The 18,442-nt window shown below is 36.2% G+C and overlaps 1 protein-coding gene across 1 annotated transcript in view; it reads right to left on the reverse strand.

Annotated features, from left to right (window-relative positions):
- shank1 (SH3 and multiple ankyrin repeat domains 1) overlaps positions 1-18,442 on the reverse strand; it is an 82,126-nt gene that overhangs the window by 31,882 nt on the left and 31,802 nt on the right. The window contains 11 exon segments of the mRNA XM_043233696.1: positions 1,375-1,523; positions 1,686-1,813; positions 2,863-3,032; positions 3,373-3,439; positions 4,036-4,113; positions 4,412-4,528; positions 6,048-6,215; positions 6,316-6,470; positions 7,811-7,919; positions 8,073-8,144; positions 8,848-9,051. Coding sequence (XP_043089631.1) covers positions 1,375-1,523; positions 1,686-1,813; positions 2,863-3,032; positions 3,373-3,439; positions 4,036-4,113; positions 4,412-4,528; positions 6,048-6,215; positions 6,316-6,470; positions 7,811-7,919; positions 8,073-8,144; positions 8,848-9,051 — 1,417 coding nt within the window.

Consider the following 18,442-nt stretch of genomic DNA (forward strand, 5'->3'; position numbering starts at 1 on the left):
CTCACAATTTTTTTATCCAAGTGAATTATATATATTTATATTATTATATTTAGATTGTGCGATGGTTCTAAATTTAAACAGCATAGTATTTGTGCGTAAATATTTAAAGCTTAAAAAATGCAGCCAGATTCTATTCTAGTACAAAGGTGGACCAGCCTTTCTAAACCAGAGAAATTCATACTGATAAATTTATATTCATAAAAATGCACCATCGTTCAAAAGTTTGGGTTTAGTAAAATGTTTTTAACATTTTTCGAAAGGTGTTTTTTTCTATTTTTATATATTTTATATTCATTACACTTCTGTGATGGCAAAGCTGAGTTGGCTTCAGTGTCACATGATCCTTAAGAAACAAATATACAATATAATATAATTATAATATGCAGATTAGCTAAACATTATCAATTGTTGAAAACATTAATATTTGTGCAGAATTTTTTTTTAGGATGCTTTGATGAACAGAAAGTTAAAACAGCATTTATTTAAAACAGAATTTGAAATCATTTGGAACATTATAAATGTCTGTATTTTTGCTTTATTTAATTTGATCAATGTTACCTTGCTGAAATAAAGTATTCATTTATTTAAAAGAAAATTACTCACCCCATGCCAACAGTAGAATATTTATATTCATATAGATTTTACTATCATATTTCTCAGGCTGTAAATTCAATTTCATGTACCCGTTTATACAAAAATATGAAAATATATTTATATAATATATATTTATAATTTAATTATAATATATATAAGAGATAATTTGCAAAACTCATTTTCTTTTTTTTTTAATTGTGCATTCTAATCTCAATCAAACTGCAGTTAGATTAGTAAAAAAATAACTAAAAACAGTAGCTAAATAACAAAAATAAATTCTGTTTTTGCAAATAAACTCTTGATATCTACTCTGGAGATGAAGGCAGGTCCCCTCACACACTTATTCTTTGGCATCATAGTATACCCCTTATACAGAAACTATAAAAACCATATGAGCATGACGCCTCATATATGATACAATCTCAGGTACACACAAACAAATACAATCACAAATCACATGCAAAATCACTATCACTTCACTAATTCATTAAAAAACATGCATATATGCAAGCTATGGTGACAGGTGTAAAGAGTGATGGACTCCAGAATTAAACACACATACACACACATGCATGCACGCAATTTGCGGACATTGCTCGCAAACAGACATATACTGACATACCAACACATATCACCAGAATACATACACAGACAACGTTTATCCACACCTGTGAAAAACATACAGAAACAAACAAACATTTAATGGCGCTCTTGCTGACATACCCAGACACACACTCTCACGCAACGCACGTCCACACACACACACACACACCCATTCACCTTTGACTTTGTCTCCCTTGTTGAAGCTGATCTCGCGGTCCCCCTGGGCTGAGTGTGAGCGGGTGGCCACAAACACACGGCCAGGCACGGCACTGTAGAGACGCCGCCGCTGCCCGCTAGCTGTGCCCTGACTACTGACAGAGCCGGCCCTGTACAGAGGCACACGTATCGGACAACAGGGTTAACATTAATTTATGCACATGTATTACCGGCTCGACTCATTCAGGTGTCCGTCTTCACAGGACGTGAATATTGATGATGATGATTTAAGCTACACTATAACCTTGTCCTTTCTACTCTCTCTTTCTCACCCTTGTCTTCCCCGTGTTTGCCGGCTCCGATCGTCTCGGTCACCTGTTGTTCGCCCACGGGACGGGGAACGAGTTCGTGCTCCACGGGGGCTACTGGAGCTACGCAAGGTGCCGCCATGCTTTAGACCCTGACAGATAGACAAAAACATGATGAGTGACAATTGACGGTTGAAGATAAAAAAACGAGGAGTGTTTCCGATAACATCTGTGTATGTACTTTGTCCAAACTAACAGGATATCACTGTTTTGTCCACACAGTGTCAAGGTTTGGCTGGTCAGCATGACCCAGCTAGCCCTTTAACTCCCATGCTAATGGATAGCTTTAATGAATTTAAATTTAGAATTTAAAATGTTCACATTTGACATATTTTTGCAGATTGTTTTTTTAAATATGCTCATCAAGGCTGCATTAATTTGATCCAAAATAACTGTCAAAACAGTAATTATCGGTAATTACTTACGTAAATATTGTAGTCTTAATATATTTTCAAATTAAATTTATTACCATGATGACAAAGCAGAATTTTCAGCAGCCATTACCGTAGTCTTCAGTGTCACATGATCCTTCGCAAACTGATTTGGCGTTTAAGATACATTATTAAAGTTAAATGAAGTGGTGCTGCTGAATATTTTTGTATAATATTTTCTGTCACTTTTTTCTTAAATCTTGAGAAGAATTGCATTTATGCATAGCGCTTTTATTTTAAAGCACGAATAAAACTACAACATACGTGGCAGATCAGTGTCACATTTAGTGGAGACAGCTAAAAAACCCAGCTGTCTGTTAGCCAATAAACAAAATTAATAAAAAAGAGGAAATCAATAACTTTTGTAGCTTTAAGGATTTATCTATATTTAATTTAGTGTTTGATAACTTTATTCAATTTCGGTATATTTCTGACTTTTTGAAGGGCACAGATAAATATGACATTTAATATAATTGTTTTAAATATAAGGGAAAAAAATTATTTCCTCGAGACATCAGTAGTATTGCTATCAGTGATCCTTGCCTTCGATAATAAAAAAGATGCCATTAAACAAAAATGAAAAATACATTGTCTTTATGTTGTTTCTGACTGATGTTAGGTGGGGTTAATCGTGATCGATTTCAGAAAAAAGTAAATATTTGTATATGTATTTGCATAATTTTTTTTTGAAAAATAAAACAATAAATGACCTGCACAGAGACTAGGTTTGATCCAGCAGCATTGGGAAAAGCGATCCAGTCTGGCACGTTCATACTATTGTCACTGTTGGCCCGCAGGAAGGGATGAGGATGGGGCAATCCAAGAGTACGAGAACTCTCCCTCCTCTGGGGGGCATACTTTGGAGACTCCAAAAAGGGAACTGTCATCAGATCAGGGGAGAAACAATTATATAGAGAGAGAACAGATGCCAGGAGAGACAGGGGTGTGCTACTGCCCAGTCATGTCCTGCAAAAACACAGTGCACGGGTGGTCTGCATTCAGTGATGTTGCAAAGCATTACAAATGAAGTGAACTTCAACAGATGCCCTGCTGAGTGTGTAGGGAGCCGTGAACACTGCTTAGGGGCTGTGCGAATCGCAAGGCAGCTAAAGAGAGACGAAAGTATCGAGCTCCAAATGTCACACAGTTTGAAGAGCAAATAAATTATCTCACACAGAACAAAAATACCGGCGCAACCAAAATAAATCTCCGCTCCTTACCTACGTCTGATTCACGATGGTTTTTAATGATTTCTCCCAGCTCAAAATGGCCAGACATCACAGCCACCTAGAAAAGAAGTTCACACAAGCTTAATATTTGCATCTGTGAATGACGCACAGTGACGCAGGGCTTGGGAATAACACAATATTATACACACGCATTAACTTCCCTTCATAATAATAATAAAAAAAAAAAACAGCACGATCACAGACACAGCTGGCTCTGCGGGGATGGCTGAGGTTAAGTAAAAGTCTTTTGGCTCGTTGCAGCTTCACTCCACCTGGGACTCGCAAAGCGTGCAAAAACGATAAGACATTACAAGCTACGAAATGTGCCAGTTCTGTGTGTTTACAAGCTCAACGAAACACTGCTAACTATCAAAAATCGTCATTTTGGGAAACGCGTAAAAAAAATCAAAAAGTCAGCAGAAACAAGATGTTTACATAATTTTAGACATTATTATTATTGTCTTATAACTTATAGTCATCTCTGTATATTAAACTGGAATGGGAGGAAGCATTTTAACATTCTTTACCTAAAAGTTGACTTTACCAACATATATAGAGAGTTTGTAGAATTTAGCCATTTTTAATTACTTGATTTTAACCTAAAATGTAAATAGTTGAATAACAAATAACAGCCTGCAAGTGTCTCATAATTACCTGGAAGGGGGTCTGCCCACTGTTATTCTTTGTGTCCTTATTGGCTCCTCGATACAGCAGAATGCGGGCACAGCTCTCCTAAACGGTGAAATTAGACAATAACGGCCTGAAGATACTGATACTGGCCATAAAATGTAACAAGCATTATACATCATACAACTTTATGCCCCCAGTAAATACAGCACTTGTAGACAAAATAATGAAATCTTCACAGGGATCTTTAAATCCCTGGAAAGACCTTTACCAGCTGCTGAAGAACATAGCTATGCTTGACCAGCACCAAATCAACACTAGTCGGCACTGACCGGCCTGCGTGAGACACGCATTTTAATGTTATTATTTAGCTTGATTTTTGTGTCAGGACCAGCGGTTGTACCTTGTTATATAAAGCACATATGTGCAGGGCAGTGTTTCCTGAGGCATTCTGGGATGAGGAGTCTGCACCATAAAAAAGCAGGTGCTCTAAGTGTTGAGAGTTCCCGTTTTGACAAGCCTAGAGAGAAAAAAAAATGAGAGGGAGAATAGGATAGACAAAGAATGAGAGGAGAAGAGGAAAGGGAAAAGAGGAAAGAGAAGTGGATAGGAAGAGCAGAAACAGTCATTTGACGTAAGGAAGGGAAAAGAGGGGAGAGAAGAATAGATTTTATACATTGTCAGAACAGACACCTTTGCTAATTAACACCACACTGAATGTGTGAGTGAGAGGAAGAGAACGAAAGAATCAAAATAGATATGGAAATGCACACATGCACAGAGAGAGAAGGAGGACTGAGCAGTGATTCCTAACTTGGAAGAAACTCGGGACCAGATTTTCGAAACTTGTAAGTCTCTTTTGCCTTTATGTTTGTAATGTCTGTCTGCAACTAGCTTTGATGATTATTAAATTCCACCATAAAAGACTGCAAATGACTTTATTCTTATTAAACATTCCATCAGGCTGTTGGATTTTTAAAGGCTAAAAAGCTTATTAAGGTGATTTATTAAATGGAGGAGAAACTTGGCAAGTGTGTTTTTCAAACACAATTTGACTGTTTTCAGTTTAAAAGAGAATCATTGTAATAATTCCCATAATGTTACTGATAATGCTAAATGATATCTAGTGTAATACGAGTCAAAAAGTTAGTTTCCACAAAGCCTTACCGATGGAGGTTCTGAGGAAGCACATAAAAAAGCTTGCAGTTTCTTATGCTCACCAAGGCTACATTTTTCTGTACAGTGTAATTTTTGTTCTATGAAACTTAATACACTGATTTATTACTGTATGCTGAGTTGGTCCACATGTAACATTTCTTAATATTTCCACAATTTAATTTTGAAGTTTAATATTGTTTCTGGAATCCATGAAAACTTTTTTGTAAAAATGTGAAGCTGTTCCTGTCACTTTTGATCAATTTAATGCATGCTTACGGAATAAAACAAACATTTATGTACTTACGTTTAAGTTAATCATTTGGTACAATGCACTTATTGTGTACATACATCTTTTACACTGTACCTATATTTAAAAAAAACCTATATGTAATTAAATATGTAATTAATTTATAGGTACAATGCTGACCAATCACTTACACCTTAACCCACCCTTAAATCTACCCATACCACCAAACCTGTCCCTAACCTTACCCGTATCACACCACAACAACAGCAAAAGTGCTTTGCAATACAATATGACCACAATAAATGCATTGTACTTATTTTTAAGGCCATCTAATATAACGTGTGACCAATAAATATACTGTAAACACATTGTAATGGTATATATCCCAAAAAAATCTACAAAATTCAGACCCCTAGAATAAAATGCTTCAATCTTTCACCTTTCCAACTATAATAATTGGCTGCAATAAAATTACATTAATGTATATACATATATATATATATATATATATATATATATATATATATATATATATCAGCTATCAGTTATTATCAGTTATAATAATAATATTACACATATTATTAATGTGTTTCCTGTAAATGTCACACACTGTTTTTCTTAGCACTTTTTGTACCTGATGAGTTTCGTCCCAGCCATTCTCATCACGGAGTCCCAGCTTGGCTCTGTGGTAGAGGAGGGTCTCACAGCAGGAGGTGTCGCCCCCTATGAGCACAGTGTGGTAAAGTGGAGTCAGCCCGCGGCGGTCCTTATAATCAGGAGATGCCCCTAATGACAACAGCGTCTAAAAAAAAGCAGAAAACAGACAATTAGATTTAAATATGATTTTCTATTACAAGCATAAATTCATCCTAATCATGATTCTAAGGTACTGTTTGTGTTACCAGTAGGGCAGTGTGTGCATGTGCTCTGACAGCCTTGTGGAGAGGAGTCAAGCCATCCTTTGCCCTGAAGTCGATGTGCGCTCCCCCCATCACCAGCACCCTGATGATCTCCCCTCCGCCCGGCTCCGTCTGTACGGCCAGAGTGAGCGGGGTCTCTGTCACACACACAGTCACACAGTCAGGCAAATGGAGAATTACAATCAATGTGATCTTTCCTGTGCACTGGTCAGGTTTAACATTTTGGGCTTTTCAGCTTTTAATAACATGTTGTTTTAGAGCAGCGAAAAGAAATCATCCCAAATACACTTTTAAGTGTTTATTCCATTGCACTTTGTATATATTCATTCAGTTATCAGTGGATAGGCATATATTTAAAGGCAGTTTCTTCAAAATAAGTTTTTTTCTCTGGCGGTGAATCACAAGTCTCCACCTCCATTTACACGAACAAAACTATATTTCCTGAAGAAATTTACAGAGGGGTTTGGTTTCCTCATGATTTAATTACTTTATACATTTTATACACGCAACATTTTTTTTTTTTTTGCATGGTGACTTACTTTCTATTTTATGGAATGATAAAAAGACATCAAAAACAAGCATTTGTAATACAACATTTGCATATTTAAACATGTAAAACAAAAAAAATGAATGTAATGTAATCAATTAATTAGAGAAGTATGGTGATATATATTGGTTAAATTAATCAATTAATCAATTTTCCTTAAAGGGGTTTGGAAAAAAAATCTAAAATATCCCTTTAATTCTCTTTAATAAACAGAAATGTCCTCTCTAATTAGCCTCCTAGTGGTCACAAATGGTGCAGCAGTTCTCACTCCTTGTTAGCAGGGTCTGCTTCGAGAAGTGACTGTCAGCCTGGCAAGCACAACATCAACTCTGTGACAACGCAGACGACACAAACTGTGAACAACACTCAAGGTAGCCGTCTCGCAAGTCAAACTCTGCCGCAAACGAATGCTAATATTACTCTGCATTGTCATCTGGTCCATAAAACGGCTTTCACAACATGTCTGGCCACGTCTCCAGCTCACCAAATGCTCGCCAAAGCGCTAAAAACCTGAATTAATATGCCATAAAAGACGCTGCCCCATTACAAATACATTGAAATTATTCAGTGGTTTTTCTCTGTTGACACGCATCGAACTGAACCACTGAGCTGCGGTAATTGTTTCATCTCATTAAACAGCCCGAGTGTAGTAATTGGGTTTTTGTTGAGCCTAATGTTAACTTTACGCATTTGCTGCATAATTTAAACTCGGGATGACTTTTGTTGGCAACTGCATGGATCGTTTGAGAAGATGCAAATGTCCGTTCCTGTAAACACTCGTTGAATATTCATCCAGCCCTATTTCCATATGCATATAGCATGTGTGTGGGCCAGTTTATGCTCTGCTGGCAGTAATTCATTACCCAGCTCACTAATGGGAAGTTCATTAAGTCTCACAGGAAGGGAACAGTGCAGTGCCTGACACCTCACCTCCCGTATCAGGGTCGTGGTAGTTGGGGTCAAGGCCTTTGTCTACAAGTTTGGCTACCTTTTCCACAGCCCCGGCCTGGATGTAGTCCATGAACTTCTTCAAACTGGCCTGTAAGGGGAGACACATACAGCCACGCTTAGGATAAGCTACTTACTTATATGACATTTAACATACAGACCTAAATCGCAAATAGCTCACCTTAAATGTTCACTTTATATTTTTATTTTTAGAAGATTTGATGATTTCCGTGGTGACACTCACCTTTGTGTGTAGTTTGGCCAGCTGTTTTTCATCTAGATTTGTCTGTTTGTACACCCTGGTTTTGTAGCGGAACTGTGTGAAAGAAAATCAGGCAAAATCAGCGGATGACCGTTATCTGAGAACTGTAATAGAAACTTCCATCAGTTTGTTTGTGTTTACAGTAATCTAGAGAGGACTAACGTAAGATAAGGAGAGTTAAAAAATCACAAATGTTTAGTCTTTTCTTAATACCCGTACAGGACTTTGTTCATTGTTTTTGTGATTGGTGAAGTTCTCGGAGGCAAAACTGCTTTTCTAGGTGCACTTATTGCATACTCATAGCATGTTCACTAAAACCAAAACTATTAATATAGTTTCATTTATTTTAAATGACCAAAAATAAAAAATAAACTATTAAAAAAATTTACAAGTAATTTAAATAAATTAAAAATAAAATAAAATATTAATATTATATGAAACAATTAAAACTATGTCAATTAAAGGGGTGTTGTGAATTCATTCGAATATTAATTGCCTTGTGCACTACAAATAACAACATTTACATTTTTTACATAGTAAGATAACTCTCCAATAAACCATATCAGCATTATTAGGATTCATAGTTACTAGAGAAGCCGCTTAAAGAATTATTATCACCTAGGCAACAAACAATTTGAAGCAGCAGTTTCCTAGCACCAACATTCACATTCAATTATAGAACAAGACTAGGAAAAAAAGAAAGAAGGACAGTAAACAAAAATGCCTAAAATGCAAAGAAGAATAAAAGAAAGGGTACCTCCAGGTAGGGTACTCCTTTCTCGAAGGATTGTGGGTATTCACGGAGCGGCCTCTCTTCCTCCAGGAACTTGGCATCGTGCCCGTCAGTAGCAGGTTGGAAAAGGCCATAGTTTAATACATCCCTTAGAGATTCAGTCAGACTACACAGCACCTGCTGCTTTGCCTTCCATACAGTTGCATCAGGGTTGAACCTCAGACACTTCTAAAAAAAACAGAGAGAAAACAATGGCTGTTAGACAAGCAAAACGATCATTCATATACAAACACACACACACAGTATATATATATATATATATATATATATATATATATACAGTATATATATATATATATATATATATATATATATATATATATATACACACACACACACATTATATACATACATTATATTATATTCTAAAATTATTAAGCAACACCTTAATGTAGGGAACAATTCTCACTATAGTTGCTTATTAGCATGTCCATTATTAACATATTACTGTTTATTAGTACTTATAAAGCATGGTCATGCATATTCTGCATGGCCATATTACATCTATATTAAACCTAAACCACATATTTTAACAGTAGTATTTTATTTTGACTACATTAAAATGAATTTTCATATATTTTATATTTACTTACACATAAAAATATATGCTTAATTTAATTTAATTTATTAATAATAACTACCAAGCGATTATTATTACTATAAAATGACCATTTATCCCTATTAAAGAGAAAAATATGCAGTTCTGTCCGATATGCACTAGAGGGAGACATTGTGATTCACTGAGGTAAAACATCACGGCTTGTCGGATTAGCAGACCCCTGACTGCCAACTGTCCATCAGCTTCATTTACATCCAATTTGAGTCTTTAGCCACCCTGGTAGTGCTAAATGTCAATGCTAATTGATTAATTAGCCAGACGTAATAGCTTCAATCCACAGCCTGCCCAGGTACTGCAAGAGATGCTTAGGAATTGCGGCGTGATTTGTGACACACCCCACTCGGGAAAGGACAGCTCGGTTCCTACTACAACATCGCCTAAAACCCCTTGTAGCCTACAAGCTTGAGCACAAGCTCCGGGCTAAGGGACATGGTTGCTTGGAGCTGGATTTTGGGACAGTAGCGCTGTTCCAGGAACTGTGAAAATGGGACAGCCCTGCAGCAGAGTGCTAGAAAGAAATTCCCTCCTCTGACCTTGAGGAGTTGCTGTGATTGGTCCGTGGCTATTTGAGAGGTTAAGTCCGAAACAGCCAGTTTCCTTCACTGTCCTCTTGTGTGTGTGTGTGTGTGAGCGTGCGTGTGTGTACATGCAGTGGAACAGAGAAGTGTGAAATTTCTTCCTCCCTCTGTTATTCAGTCTCTCACTTTGCACACAGCCAATCCCCATCACCATGGCAACCAGTTCATTAGTGGAGCAAGCTGCAGGTTGCCATAGAAACATCTCAGCAATCCCTCGGTGCGCTATGGTATGGTGTACTTGTTTCACTGTGATCTTACGTAGAGCATGTGCTCTGGAGGGAGTTCTGCTCGAGAGAGGTCATCGGTGTAGTGGACAACTTCACAGACAATTTGGAATACGGAAAGTGTGGAGATCACTCGCATGTCAGTACGTACAAGTCAAACATCTTGCATATGCAAGGATATGCAGAATAGCACAGCAATGAAAAATTCATCATCTTTTATACATGCCTCATGCCTTTTTGGAAGACAAAAGATGTTTATGCAGAACATTCAACCTGCTTTTTCCCCATACGCTCTCAGAAATAAAGGTTTTAAAGCTATCACTGGTTCATATTAATACTTAAAGTGCACATACTTGAACCTAATAGGTACAAAAGTGCACCTTTTGAAAAGATGGCACCCCAGTGACAGATTTGCTACCTTTATTTCCGAGAGCGTATAGTGAAAATGGATGGTGACCAAAGGCAAGGCAAGAAATTTAGTTATTGGCTTCAGAAGACATTTTGTGTTTTAGCACGAAACTACGGAAACAAGATGCAGTAAAATGGAAAGCCGCAAACACAACGGAGTTAGCACAACAATGGAAAATCGCAACTAGGGTAGCAAAATTCTGGGAATTTTCAAGACTGGAAAATTTCAATGGAATTACATGTCAATTAATGGGAATTCCTGCAAAACTGTAAGATCTGGGTACTTAATGTTATAAAATGTACTAAAATGTTTATATCTATGTTTGTATATGATACAGTTCTATAAATTTCCAACTAATTGTTGCAAATACCCATAAATTCCTGGTATGTTTCCAACTTGGAATAATTTTTTTTTACCATGGAAAGTTTGTGAAAAAATGAATTATTTAAAAAAAAAAATGATTTAGTCCTATGCACTGTGTTTTGGTGTTTTAGTTGTGTATTGCACTACTGGGCCACCGTACTAGACAGCTGGTTCACATCTACTTCCACTGTATGGAAAAGAACAGTGTGAACATTCCTCCAAATATTTCCTTTTTTGTTCCGCTGAAGAATAAAAATCATACGGGCCTGACATGGCTTTAGGTTTCTGAGTGAACTGTCCTTTAACACTACATGTACAATGCAAGTGATTAAAAAAAGGTGCACAACACAGATGTAGACGTGAGTTCATTTGCACCCGTGTGATTACAACCATTTTGGTGGAATGATAATCAACCTGGAAAATGATTTATTATAATGATATCTAATTATAGTAATTTGGCAGTTAATCTAAGAGCTATTATTTTCCCGACCAAACCACAGACTTCTTCACGACGCCATCCTCTCTTATTTTCCTCTGACAATAAGCGTGACATCCTGTGGTGTTTTCTAAGCGTTGAGGAACAATTTACAGATAAAATTTCTAAACAGATTAGCTAATTAAACAAAATGCACCTAAATGTCTTTGCTTGTATCTCCTGGTCTAATTGCTTTATTGGTAAAGAGCTACATCTCTCTCTCCCTCTTGACATTTTCGTACTTGTTTTTCTCAGTTCTTTAGCTAATATTCTGGTTTGAGCCCATTGCTATTATTCTTTCCCTCTCTACTCTTTCTCATTAAGCTCAGCGCCAAGAGGTACAACGTTCAGTTCAGGTAAAATATGAATAATGCAACTTTGGTCCAATAGTTTGGTTTAACTGTTCTGCTCTGGTGACTTTCTTATAAGACTGGCCCTCGTATCCATTTAATGCGCATGTACTGTAAGTTAAGTGGAAACCAACATTTCAGATTGCATGGCCAAGCATGTTAACAATCATTTAACATTGCCGCACACACTCATCAGCATCGTTGTAACTTCACGTCTGAAAACCGTTGAGGGGGGGGAATAAGCCTACATATGTGAACAAATCAGGTTGTTTTCTGCTTTTGACTGTCAGGCCAACAAACACATCTTAATCGACTAATAATCCAGCTGGAATAGGATCATGTTAACATAGATTTGCTAATGTGATCGTTACAAAAATTCACACAACTGAGTTTAGTTGTCCCACATTACAAAATGTCCTAGATTAGCTTGATTCAAGCTACATTATTGATTCAGAGGGCTGGGATCCTTGCAGAATGCCTATAATATAGAACAGAAAAATGCCACATTTTGCTGATATATTACACAAGCCTGCTGTTCATGGCAAACAAATATTTTAACTTCACTCTGGATATGTTTGAACTATTAGAGGAATCCAATGTACAACTGTAGGAAAAAAATATAATCTCATCAACAACAGACAAACATAGTTTGCTTAAACAAACAACAAAAATCGATGTGTTTTCATGTCTTTCTGCAATATACTATATTAAGATTCGCAACGCAGGATGGGAAAAGAATCAGAATAGTTGGTTTTGATAACTCTTTTGTAAGTAATAACCTCCACCAAATGTTTCCTATAATTGCGAATCGGTCCTGCTGGAGGTCAGGAGGAATTCTGCACTATTATTCTTTACAAAACAGTTTCAGCTCTGCAATGTGCTTGGGATGTCTAGAGAGAATCACACTCCTGAGGTCACGACAAAGCATCTCAGCTGGGTTGAGGTCAGGAATGGGCCGCTGCAGACGGCGTGTACTCTTCTGTCGAAGTCATTCCGTCGCAAATATACTTCTATGTTTTGGTTTCATTGTCATGTTGCATCACCCAGCTTCTAAATGCTCAACATTTTTATTGTTTTTAAATTCTGGGCATCTCTAAAGTGTTTACTCATGTCTGACTGGTACAATGTTTCATGTAACCCTCCGTGTGTCTCTCTCTCATTCTAGCAGCTCCCTGAGGCCCATTTTTGCAGGGCAAGAGCAGGGGGGATTAGTAGACTTTAATGAGATCTATAGGGAAATAACCTTCACTGCTTCCTCCTACTCTTCTATCTCTCTTTCTATCGCTGCCATCTTCATGACCACTCCCGTCTAGTCTTCACAGTTACACATACTTCTCATTTTCAACCATCTTTCGGTGGAAAAAAAGTTTTCTGAGTGTTTATTTTTAACTCAGATTGGCAAACAATCTCTATTTGAACTCTATTTATCAAGATTCCTGGAAAAAATGCATCACGGTTTACACAACATTATGAATGTAATACTGATAACGTTTAAATAACATAACGTGACAAATGTTTACTAAACACCACATCGGTAAATTAGAAAGATTAGAATTCGAGATTTTGAGTAATGATTCTGAAAAACCAGCTATGAAATAACATGAATAAATTAAATATAAAATATAAAAGTACAGACATAGCAATAGTGATCACAAAATATCAGATAAAGTTTATTTAAGCTGTAAGCTGTTTCTAGACTAATGAGAACGTTTTGAGTTCTGAAACTAACAGAACCTAACCTTACACACACACACACACACACATATATATATATATATATATATATATATATATATATATATATATATATATATACACACACACACACACACACACACACACACACATACATACATACATATATATATATATATATATATATATATATATATATATATATATATATATATATATATATATATATATATATATATATATATATATGTATATATGTAAAATCTTTATTAATGAGCCCTTTAATATAAATAGGCAAGATACTGTTAAAGACTTTCCAATCCTCTTTGCATGCCTCTCACTCTCCTTCTCCCTCCATCCTTACTTCTTCACCGCTGCCCCTAGCTCTCTAAGTGATCGCTGGTTCATAGAGTAGCAGGCAGACTGTTGTTAATGAGCACGAGATGTGGGGTCGCTCTGATAATGCCCTGTTGCCCCTCGGGGTTCAGCGCCCTGCACCACAAACACATCTGTTTCACTATTTAGCATCCTGTTCCCATGCAGTTTGTGGTAAAAAAAAAAACAAAAAAAAACCCTAATCAATTCCAAAGTTTGATTTTAAGTACATTTTGTACAATGAACAATTCTAGTTCTGTTTTGGGCCACTGTTTGATGTCTGATGGCAAATCTGTGTCTAAAAGTGTTTAGTGCATTACGGGGTGAGTGGGCATTCCTGCGGCCCTACATTTGCTCGGTTGTGTTTGCGCACCTCTTGTCTCTCCCCAAACTCATTAAACCACAATTAACGAGCAATTGCAGTTTATTGAGGGTGAATTAGCTGCTATGTAGAGCAGGCCTAATGTACTGGGATTATGCGGACGCATTACTCCTCACCAAAAAAAAAACAGAGAGTCTCATAAAAGAACATGGTTTAAGGCAAAAGAGAAATCAGAAAGACATTGGAAACAAAGACATGAAAGAGAGTCTCAAAGTCAGACGTACCTTATTATAGATATTTTTAATGAAATAACATTGACAGCTTTCCGCACCTGACTGCCTTCTTTAATGTATTAATGACTAATTAGTCGCAGTGTAACGGAAGTGTTTTATTCCACATTGTCACGTATGTCTAAGTGAAATAAATTATCCATTCGTTTCTCAATTGAGGAGATTAAATGATTGGAGAAGATTGATATACTCCATCAGATACAACTTCAAAACAAATACAAAAAATGAAACATGCATGGATAAAACATTCATAACAAATCAATAACACAGACACAGTGGGTTTTAATTTTCTTTTATTATGATTTAATTATTTTAACCAAAATTACTGTTAAAAGTTGGTTCTAATTTTATAACCCAATACACCATAAGTAAATCACTGTATTAAAGCATTTAACTCATGCATCATTTTTGCAAAAGCAGGTGTTGCAGATGGCCTATATCAGAAGGAAAATGTTTGGCAGAGTGTTTCGATGCAGCTCAGATCACCTCCAGGTGTTTTACTGCCATCCTGTTTCATCTATCAACCAATCTTACACTAATTACAATTTGCTAGTGGCTTGTTGGACTAAATAGGCAGCTTCGAATAACTGGAACAAAGAAAATAGCACTCATTGTCTCTCTCTTCCACTTGCACACAAACATACACAAACTTCCCCCTCACAAACACACACACACACTAATGCACATATGCACACCTACATTAATTATACAATCCCACACTGGAAGAGCGGATACAGTTTGTGTTTTTTTTACAAACACTGAGAATAAAAAGAGAAAAATCACAAAACAAATTTGCAAAACCTAATGCCTTCTCATCGGGCATGTCTAAATCCATTGTTTGAGTAACATCTATTCTGCTAAAATGCAGATATCCCATAATCCCGTACGTGTGGTTTGGCACTTGGTGGCAAGAATAAAAATGCTTGAGTAATTGAAACAAATGAATCTGTAGGTGACAAGATTGTTTTTCCCCCCAAAATGTTATTTACGCTCACAATAATTTATTTATAGATAGATTACACTAGAGTTGATCTTGTTAATGTGAACAATTAAAAAAAAAAAGTTGGTAATTGAAGTAAAACTGAAATATAATAAAATATAAATGTAAGACAAAAGACATTTTGTTGCATGAAGGAAGTGCTAAAAATCGCTAAATGAAAATTAAAACTGATATAAAACTAAAACTGAAATAAAAATGTTTCAATTAAACGTTTTAGTAATATATATTAAAAAAACTATTTAAAAATAGCAAAGTCATATAAAATGACAAAAAGAAAATGAACATTAAAATTAAAAAATATATATATAAACATAAAAGACAATTCAAAAATAATTGTTATATATTACGGCAATCAAAATGCTCTGTTAAGTCAACTGGGCAGCGAGGCAGCAAAACTGTCTTCAGTCTGACTTCCACTAAAAGAACACTCTTTGCCCAGGTCTACCCATTTTAATTTAATTATCAAGCATAATCATATTACTCATGAATCATTAATCTCCTGCCACTGCCCACAGCTATAGGAGGGTCCAGGGAGTGTGATGGGAAAGCAAACCTCAGTACTGTCATTCAAAGAAATGAAGCACAACTATAAACACACTGTAGAGTACCAGATGCTGTCGTGTGTGTCTGGGAGGAAGCAGCGCCGACGTTTACATCCCTTTTGGCAAACATGTCCACAGTGACTTTAATTAAAAGCGCCTGCTTTAATTTGTGGTGTACAATAAACGGATTACAGAAGTGGTGATTTCATTCCTCAAACCACTGAACCTCTTAATCTGTCTTGTGAAAAAGAGCTTCACTTGAACACCATCACACGCTTTTTACTGGGCTACTTTAAACCCACATCTTTTTTCCCCTACTTTTCTCTCGATCTAAAACCGTTGAGGTCACCTTGAGTCTGTTTCTATTTGAAAGTCATACAGTTGTTTGCGGAAAGCATTCTTGCCATGTGGATGTTTAACTATGAGTCCCTGTACTTTGCTTTGTTTTGTTTTTTTGCTTTCTTCTCTCTCTCTCTCTCTTTTGCTCTTTCCTTTTGCTTTATCTGTGGAAAAAATGCCAACGTTTGCACATCTGTATGGAGGAGAAGTTTAGATAAAATCTACTTACACACACACACACACACATATGCACGCACACACACAGACCGTATGAGCGTACACTGGAGGGCAATTTCAGCAGATCCAGCCAGCGTCAGCCCATATTTAAATATAGATTCCTGAGCAATCAGAATCTTGTAAAACCATATACCATATCAAGAGAAGTCTGAAATATCGTATAGTTTAAAAGTTCAAAGTAATTGGACATGTCAGGGATTTATTTGAAACGCTATCTGACAATACCAAGTCTTGAATAAGTAAAGTGACCAGGGCTGCGATTTCCAAAACCCTCATAACCACAGTGTCTACACCGGGCTCGAGCAGCAACAACAGAATTCATAATAACTGAATAGGTGTAGATGCTTTGGAAGTCCAAGTATATCAAAGAAAAATGACCACCAAAGGTCTCTACAATCAACTAATTGCACAATGTTTTTGAGAAACGTGATGCTTCTGATCAAATTTGCATTGGTGAATCAGTGGATTTAATTCTGATTAAACCAATCTGAATCTAACTGAACTAAATATTAACATTATTTAACTGTATTTTAATATAGCTTTAAATGCAATTCATTATTGTGATGGAAATGCTCAATCATTAGCATCATTACTCAAGTCTTCAGTGTCACATGATCTTTCAGAAATCATTATGATGATTTGCTGCTTAAGAAATAGTTCTAAGTATTATCAATGTTAAAAAACAAAATAAAATCTTTTCTGATCCCAACAAGAAAGGATTTATTCATATGCAGCTATAATCAAGATGTAGGCTAGAATAAACTACAACTACTACAACTTTTAAATTCTGAACAGATTAGGAATCACCAGGAATCATACACTTAGGCTGATGATACACTGGGAAATGTTACGGTCAAACGGAGAACCAGGTGAAATACATGCTCATCTAAAATATCCTAATCAGAAAGGGCCTAAGCGACATTGTTTAAAAAAGTTGATCCGTGCATTATCAGCCTTATTCACTTAGATAGTGGCAAAGGAAAAGTGGAAAATCATGACTAAACATCTGAGAATCATACACTACCAGACAAACAAACTCATGCACATATGGATGTTTGGTTTTGTTGCTATAGTAGGGGACACAAGACAAATGAAAACAATATTTGTTCCAAAATCGGCTGAAACCAGGCTGATGATAGGCTGGGCAACTTTTAGAGCAATGCTGCTATCAACGCGAAAGCAGGTAAGACACAGAGCCCACGATCAATCTAAAGTTTCCAGATGGATGGATTCTCAATGGGAAAGTGGCCAAGCAACATTGCTCAAAAAAAAGTTGCACGACAACATTGCTCAAAAAGTTGCCCAGTGCATCATCAGTGTCTGAAACTAAAAAAATCTGAGTCTGCAACCATTCATGCACTATGTGATTTTCTATGGAATCTGTCAACTCGAATCTGCTCTGACTTTCGTTAACATGTTGAGATGGTAAATCAGAGGAAAACTAGGGCAAAATCAGTAAGGAATAACAGACGATGGGCCGTTGAATTTTTATAAAATAATGCACACCTGACCAATGTGAAGTGGAAGTATTATTGCATTATTATATAGTAAAGCATTATTTTATTAAAAAAAATTACAGACCGAAGTCAATTATTCTGCTTATACTACAGTTACATCAATCAGACATCAAGATATTGATTAGACAACATATATATATATATATATATATATATATATATATATATATATATATATATATATATATTTATATGGTTTTTTTTTTTTTTGTTTGTTTTTTTCA

The sequence above is a fragment of the Puntigrus tetrazona genome, chromosome 3 (assembly GCF_018831695.1).
Source record: "Puntigrus tetrazona isolate hp1 chromosome 3, ASM1883169v1, whole genome shotgun sequence".
Lineage (NCBI taxonomy): Eukaryota > Metazoa > Chordata > Actinopteri > Cypriniformes > Cyprinidae > Puntigrus > Puntigrus tetrazona.